General features: G+C 45.5%; 1 protein-coding gene across 1 annotated transcript in view; it reads left to right on the forward strand.

The window, feature by feature from the left end:
- Positions 1-7,103, forward strand: part of NOL6 (nucleolar protein 6) — an 85,712-nt gene extending 78,609 nt beyond the window's left edge. Inside the window, exons 24-26 of the mRNA XM_044276289.1 lie at positions 2,697-2,897; positions 3,879-3,980; positions 6,604-7,103. Coding sequence (XP_044132224.1) covers positions 2,697-2,897; positions 3,879-3,980; positions 6,604-6,753 — 453 coding nt within the window. The 3' untranslated portion in view covers positions 6,754-7,103. The remainder of the gene's footprint in view (positions 1-2,696; positions 2,898-3,878; positions 3,981-6,603) is intronic.
- The last annotated feature ends 2,211 nt before the right edge of the window (positions 7,104-9,314 follow it).

Below are 9,314 nucleotides of genomic sequence, written 5' to 3' on the forward strand. Positions count from 1 at the left end.
CCTCTGCCCAACACCCTTCCCCATTTCACCCATTTAGAGCAGGCTTTATTATTGTGAATTGGTTTTTCCCCCCAACCCGCACCCCCCAAAGTGTTCTATGCCGTGGCCTGGTGTGTAGTGTTGAGCGAACTTGTGTCTTAAGTTCTGCGTCCAAAGTTCGGGTTCGGGTTATCGAAGAATCCCGTTATGGATTCTAACTTCCGTTATGGTCCGTGGTAGCGGAATCCATAACGGGATACTTCGATAACCCGAACTTTAGACGCCGAACTTAAAACACAAGTTCGCTCAACACTAGTGATGTGTCTTAACCACAATGTTGTAAAAACTGACAAATCAGCCACGTGTGAACACAGACTTTAAACGCTTGTTGACGCGATGCAACAGAAAAGCACAAGTTTCTTTATGTCCTGTCCCTAGTCACAGTATTTCTCAGCCCAAAAATGCTGCTGTTATACGTGAACAATTCCTTACTCACGTCAGTAGCAACTTTTTGCATGAGGGGCAAAACATAAGAGTGTGAATACAACCATTTAAGGGGTTTTCCGAGATTTTGGAACTCCGGATATGTCATTAGTATCTGATCGGTGTGGTTCCGACACCCAGGACCCCCTTGGATCAGCTGTTTGAGAAGGCAGCGGCGCGCGCAGTAGCTCCGCATCCTTCTCCATCTTTTTGGGGGAAATGTCAAATCGCATTCATTGGTTACATGGTATAGGCCCAACTCTGCTCCATTGAAGTGAATGGGGCTGAGCTGCCATACCAAACACAGCGGCTATACAATGTGCAGCTCTGCTGCCTTCTCAAACAGCTGATTGGCGGGGGTCCTGGGTGTCGGCCCCCAACTGATCAAATACTGATGACCTATCCAGAGGATAGAAACAAGGGAGGTAGGACAGCACGCCTAGTTTAGTGAGCGATGGGTGCACGTCTCCAGGGGAGTGGTAAGCTTCCCCACATAGATCAGATGATCGCCAAAAAGTAGAAAAAAATGGATGGAGACAGCCCGTCCTCATGTGAAGATTTATTCCAGATGCCAGAGGATAAGTCATCAGTAAAAATCTCTCAGAAAACTCTTAAAATAAAATAAATGGACCCCTTGCGCTGGGTTATACGGATCTGTCTAAAGTTCCTTGAATGGCAGAGGTTGACATTGTAATATGGCGGTTACAGATTAGTGCCCTCTTAGCTCTCCTCCATCGCTGTGCTGGTATTGCTACCTGCAGGCCACAGACAGAAGCTTTGCTCTGCCCCCCTTTAGACCCACCATGTTTATAGTGCCAGCCTCACACCTGCAGTGCAGCCATGGATTACACAACCACGGATCCTACCATGTTTCCTGGATTGTGCCTGAGCACAGAATACAGTGTCATGGTGTCACGCCTGAGCTTGCACAATGCTGATTATACAACATCAGGTGAATGTGAGTGTCCTGATCACAGGGGTGAAATCTAGCCCTGAGCCAGGCTCCTGAATACACAGCCATTATGTGTACGAGTGTGGGCAGCTATGACAGGGTATAGGAATGAAACGCGTGGAGTCCTGCAGTGTATACTGTGTATGATCTGCCAGCAGTTGTATACAGACCTCAGAGTGTTATGGTACTGGTGCGTAGAGACGTGTTATAATGCTTGAAAGCATTCAATGCTCCAACAACCACGTGACTGGGAAAAAGCAGATTGATGTTCAGTGGTCAAAGAGGAGTCCAGTGGGCGGTCTTATCGGTGATTGACAGCTTCCTCTATATGCCAGCACAAACAGGACCACCCAGTGGACTCCTAAGCCCAAAATACTAAAATTACCAGTGAATCTTTTCCCGTAAAACGATATATCAGTATGATCAGCCACTCCTGCTCATGAGCAATGGCACAGGTTCCCTTTAAATTGTGATAACACTTAGGGTGGATTCACATCACATTTTTCCCATCGTATACGGATACGTCCTTGAAAAAAAATAAAAATTCCAAAAGCGTAGCAAACCACGTTCGGTATAGAAAACAAATACGTTAACGGATCCTTATTTTTTTTTTTACAGTGGAACTCTATGGTGAACGCTTACCACTGTATGGCATCTGTCTGAGGCATGAGTTAACGTATCCGTTTTTTTTAAATACATTAAACGTATGGCATAAACGTGACGTGAACCCATCCTCACACAATCTGAAGAACTTTTGTGGTTGCCACGGCTTCTAGCTGCATTAATGCATTTCCTTAAAGGGGTCTGGGCTACAGATCTTAATTACCTTGCCTTATCAGTATGTGATCAGTGGGGTACTGACCCCCGGCACCCCACCTATCCGCTCAGTACACTTTGTTGTTTCCGGTGCCGGCGTTCTGCAGCTCAACCCCATTCACTTAAATGAAGGCCGAGCTGCAGTACCCTGGCATCATGGTCACGACACCATATACGAAGTGCACAAAACAGCTCGCGGGCAGGGGTACCAGGCGTCTGCCCCTCACAGATTGGTCGTCAGTATCTGTAGCCCAGCGAAGCCCTTTAAAACTTTTGTGGCTCCAAAAGAAAATATCCTGTAGAATTAAAATAAATTACAGTTCCGTCATTGATATTTGTGTTGTAAGACTCCCTGTAGAGGAATGGACATGTCCTTTAAATGTGGACGCTTCATAGAGTAAATTGAGCGTTGTGTTTACCTCCTCCCATAATTTTGTAATAAATGTCATTTTTGTCTTTTGTACAGATGATTTTCCGTCCTCCCCTGGACCTTTATGACGTCCTCATCCACCTGAACCCCAAGCACATCCCCCGGCACAGGGAAGCTGTGGATCAGCCCATCAAGTCCTTTGTCCGGGGGCTTCTGAAGGAGAACGCTTCGGGCAGGGTGTCCCGCTTCCCCGTTGTGGACTATGATCCTGTCCAGTTATATCTGAGCGAACTCAGGGTGAGGAGGCCCTTCCTGCCCATAGATCCCCCAACTGCATGAGAATGATCCACCCGGTGATATGTATGAGTTAACCCTTTCATTGCCAGTCACGTGTGCATCCTGACGTGTTCAATAAGGGCGAAAGGTTTTGATGTCTTATTAACCCTTCCTCTGGCAAGGCAGTCTTCACACTTCTGAGAAACAACAGTAAAACCTGAATTATAAAAAAATAAATCCTATTCCCCAATACCCATATATTTTATGGGAAAGATAGGTCCGGCTAATATAGCGACTATTCCAGTTCCTGGCTCCTGAGTGACAAGATCTCGCGTAGAAGTCATGTAGAAGCTGGTAGTCCTATTGGTTGCCACCCAGCTTCTCTGGGACATCCAAAAAATTCTAAATGCAAATTATAGTAATATTTAAGCCCCTTTTCACATGAGCGAGTGTTCCGCGCGGGTGCAATGCGTGACGTGAACGCATAGCACCCGCACTGAATCCTGACACATTCATTTCAATGGGTCTATGTACATGAGCGTTTTTTTTTTTTTTTCACTCGTCAGTTCTGCATTGCGTGAAAAATGCAGCATGTTCTATATTCAGCGTTTTTAACGCAGCCCTGGCCCTATAGACGTGAATGGGGCTTCAGTGAAAAATGCATTGCATCCGCAAGCAAGATGCGATGCGTTTTTAACTGATAGTTGCTAGGAGATGATGTTTGTAAATCTTCAGTTTTTTTATCACGCGCATGAAAAACGCATCAAGACGCATTGCACCCGCGCAGAAAAAACTGAACGCAATCGCAGACAAAACTGACTGAACTTGCTTGCAAAATGGTGTGATTTTCACTGAACGCACCCTGAACGCATCCGGACCTAATCCGTCACGCTCGTGTGAAAGAGGTCTTAAGGGCGTCTTATGGGTCTCGTGCTGAGAATTGTGGTCCACCTCTCGTAAGTCCTGACTGTTATGACCGATTTTTCATTTTCCGTTTTTTAGGAGTCTTATGGGGAATTTGCCTTGTTCTTCTATGACACTCATGGAGGAGAAGTAATCGGCGTTATCTGGAATCCATCCAGCTTCACACCGCAGCCCTTTAAGGTAAGTACTAGCCGTGGTCCGTCATGTACTAAACATGTGGTTCATATTACAGTACAGAGGTATTATTAGGCCTGTCATGTGGTATGTAAAGGGTATCTCTCATTTCGACAAACTCCTGACCGTTCTGGTTACATGTCATAAGTTTACAATTGTGGACAAGAAGATCACAGATGAGGGCTGCGTCCCTCCGTTTCTGTTTGGCTCTCTTCGGAGAGCAGAGCGGGCGGTGTGTGGATTCACAGGAAGGTGTTGGACTTTCTTAAATGCTCAGTCAGGGAGCCGAACACAAATTAAGGGGCATGGCACCCATCTGTGTGCCTCTGCACTCTCAGTTGGTGTGGGTCTCCATACCTGGACCCCAACCAATCAAAGTGCGTTCCGAATGCACCTTAATACAACTGCTGAGCAGGAAGGTTTTAGGGGATAAGTGACTGCTGTGAAGTTATTTCATTTTGTTAATTGGCCCAGACATTAAGGGTATGACCACGCGTGGCGGGTCTGCTTTGGAAAATCCACCATGGATCTGGCTGAAATCCACCTCAAAAACTGCCCGAAGTAGGCAGCCTTTATGGAGCCATTGCCACAAAACTTGCAACGTGTCTTCCACCGCTCTCGACATTTGCATTGCAAAGGCTACAAGCCTGGGTAAAACTCCCAGCATAAACTGACATGCTGGGGATTAAAATCTTGCAGTGCAAATCAATTTATACTGCAGGTTTCTCCACTTTGAGATTTCTGCAGTCTCATCCACTTTGCTGCCGAATCATCCGCACGCAGTTTCGCTGCGGAATATCGACCACATTTACGCCATGTGTGGATGTCCCCTAAAGCCCAGAAATCTTTCCTGCTGCCATTATCGATTACGCTGGAAGGTGCCCCTCTCTGGTGATCTGGAGCAGTTTCCTTCCAGGACTACCGTAGGTGTACGTTGCATTGATAACAGCCAGAGGGTGAACGCTTCTGTACAATGGCCTCTGTTCTCGTCCTGTGGCTTGTATATTAGTCGAGTGCTCCATCCTCTGAAAGCCGGGCGCTCAGCGTTGGGTAATGTCAGGCAGGGTGGAGCAGTCTCTGCTTATGGCTCATTAGCTGTGAATGCCCTCGGGGGCTGAGCATGACTATTAATGATAACCTGCCTGACGTGATCATATGTGTCTTATGTCATTAATTATACGGGGTGAATGGGACAGTGCACACATGCACAATAACAGATGGATGTATAGCTCGCGTATGTGCAATAACCCACCAAGTTGTCACTTCCAAAGTTCTAGATTATTGGAAAAGTTCTGGAAATTCACTTACTACGCATACACTTCATGTACAATAGATGAAGAAGTAATTGAGGTGTTGGAAATAAAGTGTAATAATCAGTGTGGGAAGACTACAGTCTGTCTCTATATACGTGTGCTTGAACCTATTTCCCGCTGGTATCCGCCGTTTTAGAGTGGGCTAGGTGGTGTCTTTCAATGACGGGGCGTTTAGAAACTTTTGCCCACATCATCACTACTTCTAGTGTATCCTCACTTTTATAATATGGCTGCACTGTTAGGATGGCTTCACACACAACAGATTTTGTTGCAGAAAATTTCTGCGACTGAAAATCATTAACGTTCAACTGAATGGGGTTCTTTTGGCGTGAAGCACATGGATTTCTGCAAACACACAGACCCGTTCGTGAAGCACATCGATTCCTGTGAACACAGGGAACCATTCATTTCTATGGGTCCTCAAAAATTACGGACACGGATGACATCCGTGTGCTGTCTGCATCTAGAACTTGTTGGGATATGGTTGTGTACACGTAGCCTTGTAGTCAGTGTCCCCCCAGCCTGAGGTGGCTGATAACAGGGAGCAATAGATTGTATTCCCTTGTCCTACACTCAGTGTCCCCCCCCCCTAGCCTGAGGTGGCTGATAACCGGGAGCAATAGATTGTATTCCCTTGTCCTACAGTCAGTGTCGTCCCCCCAGCCTGAGGTGGCTGATAACAGGGAGCAATAGATTGTATTCCCTTGTCCTACACTCAGTGTCCCCCCCCCTAGCCTGAGGTGGCTGATAACCGGGAGCAATAGATTGTATTCCCTTGACCTACAGTCAGTGTCGTCCCCCCAGCCGGAGGTGGCTGATAACAGGGAGCAATAGATTGTATTCCCTTGTCCTACAGTCAGTGTCGTCCCCCCAGCCTGAGGTGGCTGATAACAGGGAGCAATAGATTGTATTCCCTTGTCCTACAGTCAGTGTCCCCCCAGCCTGAGGTGGCTGATAACAGGGAGCAATAGATTGTATTCCCTTGTCCTACAGTCAGTGTCCCCCCAGCCTGAGGTGGCTGATAACAGGGAGCAATAGATTGTATTCCCTTGTCCTACAGTCAGTGTCGTCCCCCCAGCCTGAGGTGGCTGATAACAGGGAGCAATAGATTGTATTCCCTTGTCCTACAGTCAGTGTCGTCCCCCCAGCCTGAGGTGGCTGATAACAGGGAGCAATAGATTGTATTCCCTTGTCCTACAGTCAGTGTCCCCCCAGCCTGAGGTGGCTGATAACCGGGAGCAATAGATTGTATTCAGCGCATAGAAAACAGCTTGTCTTTATTTCTCTTCTAACATCTGCCATTTTTTCCCCCCCAGATGACCAATGTGAATGGCAGAATACTAGACGCAAAGAGTAACAGCTTGCTACTGGTCCCTAACGTGGATGCCATATTGGAGGATTTTAAGATTTTAGGGGAGGGGTTGGTCAAGAGCATCGAATGCCAATCTGAGAGGTGGAATATCTAGATGAAGGACACCAAGTACTGGGAGACACTGGACATCCAGCATGTGGGACTCCAAGGACAGACCAGTCATCAATGTGAATTATTCATAAATATAATATTTTTATGTAATATTAAGAACTCCGGGGCTCGTGGATCAGGGTCATTTCAGACATATTTAGAGACTGTATTTTCAAAGGTGTTATGATTTTTCGATTTTATTTTATTTTTTACACCCAGACTCTCACCAATTGATGCATTTCAAAATGAAATACAGTACATTCTGTTATTTTCAAGCCATTTCCTAATTATTCATCTTGAGTGAATAATATTTCAAGATCTACATTTTTGTATAATAAATGTAAAGTTCCTCCATTGTGTCTCAGATGTTTCACATGAGATGTGACTGATTTATCCAGGAAAGAACTGTATAGCTTCCTCCACTTCATCATATCGCCACTAGAGGCACTATTGTATCATATAGAGTTTTTCCCCTTTGCACAGAGAAGTGTACAGCTTTCATTACCTGCCACATTTACCTTCTCCAAGGGCATAGCTATAGGGGGACAGGTAGAGGATGATTTCTGGGTGCCAGGGAGAGCACTAACAAGCTGTGTTCTTCCATAGCCAGGATATTTAGATACAGGGCAGATAAATGAATCCTTGCCCCTGGTGAAGGAAAGCCTATCTTCCCTCCAGGTATGTTCACACGGCATATTTTCAATGCATATTCTGCATGTATTCACCGTCTCATTGCAATAAATGGGAATCCACACCGTGGTTCATACATTGCAGATTTTTTCTTCTCTGCAAGATTGAAATCCGCCTTTCATCATGAAAAGGAAAGTGGCTTGTCACAGAATGTGTGGACCGGTAGGCACGCGTGGGTTAATCCGCTTGTGGATCTGCTGCATGAAAGACTGCAAATACGCTTATTTTTCTGGCGAGTTCCAACCATGTACGATTTCTGTAAGAATCCAGATGAGTGTGGAAAACTGGATTGAGGCGGCGCTGGTAAAATTGCCAAAAATTCTGCAACCGCCTGACTTAAGGTTACAACATACAGTATAAAGTGCAGGATGATCACCTCCATCTTTGATGAATTTGCTAGTTGAGCTGGTGGGGACTCCAATTATCCCTTAGGCTGGAACCTCATCAGCCCTAAACTTTCCAGAAAGTTGCAGTGAAAGCAGATTACTCAGGAGACGCCTTTGAGATTTAGGGTTTGCATTTGATATGGGATTGGAGCCAGACATTGGCATCATGGGTGCAGCAGCCAGGGATGTGTCTGTGCCAGCTCCTGTAATAATGATGGTACGCTTCTACTAATTAAACCCATTCAGCTCGCTCTCCTCACTTCATACAACCCCATTCTCAGCAGCAGCAACTTGTCTTCTCATGATTATTTTACTGCCTTCATTTTGCAAAGAGGTTTACTTGTTTTTCATAGCAACAGCCATTCATCTGGTTTTATGACACCGGGAAGGGAATCCGAAACGGATTCATGTAAAACTCTGCATGTGATGTGACTTAAAGGGGTATTCCGGTTACTAAAACGTATCTCCTATCATAGGGGATACCTAACTAATCGGTGGGGTCTGATTTCTGGGATCCCCACCAATCCCAAGATTGGGGGTCACATTCCCATATACTGATGGAGCTTCGGGTCACACATTTAAGCTGCAGCACTATTCATTTTCTAGGGGACTGCCAGACATAGCCAAACACTGTACTCGTCTATCTCCGGCATTCCCATAGAGAAGGAATTGATGGACAGGGTGTGTGAATGCTTCATCAGGGTGGGGTAACAGGACCCCCTGTTCTTGGGATCAGTGGGGATCTCAGTGGTCAGACCTCTGCAGTTCAGTTTGTTATCCCCTATCCTGTCCTATCCAACTTCTTGAAAACAGAATTCCCCTTTAAGCTAACATCCAGTAATCCATAAAGTCTGATTATTCAGCTATTTCCAGCACACAGCTGTAATATAATGTTTTTGGTGACATCGTGGTCGCTTCAGTATCGCCTGCCTTGGCCCTGTCATCGCTAACATCATCTTCATGTGTGAATGGGTTACTGCCTGCTATAAGATCAACTCGCATATTCCTGAAATCCTCTGTGCTGCTGAGAACCTTGCTCCTTCCACTATGTAGCTCCAACAAGATTAGCACGCCCATTTCTGAAATACTTTGTTAGGAAACTTCTACAAAATAAAAATGCTTGTCTCCTAAAATACTGCTGCAAGGCCCCTTTTACGTCAGTCTGTGAACTCTCATTACATCTCCTTTATATAATGACACTGCCCTGGTTGCATGTTCTCGCTAATACACTACTCCCAAAAAGTTAGGGATATTTGGCTTGTGAGTGAAATTTCAGGATGAACCTAAAATGCACTCTTAACCTTTACAGGGGAACTTAATGTGACCTCTGAACTTTCGAATGCACATGTCCAACTGGCCAATGTTTCAGTAATTTTTGCACAACTTGCTGTTCTCTAACAAGGAGCTTAACAACAAAATTGACCACAGGTATTTAATCCATAAATCGCCCAATAAATTTCTTGATTCCCTTAGAATTGGTATTTAAACA

This window comes from Bufo gargarizans, chromosome 1, assembly GCF_014858855.1.
Source record: "Bufo gargarizans isolate SCDJY-AF-19 chromosome 1, ASM1485885v1, whole genome shotgun sequence".
NCBI classification, from domain to species: Eukaryota; Metazoa; Chordata; class Amphibia; order Anura; family Bufonidae; genus Bufo; species Bufo gargarizans.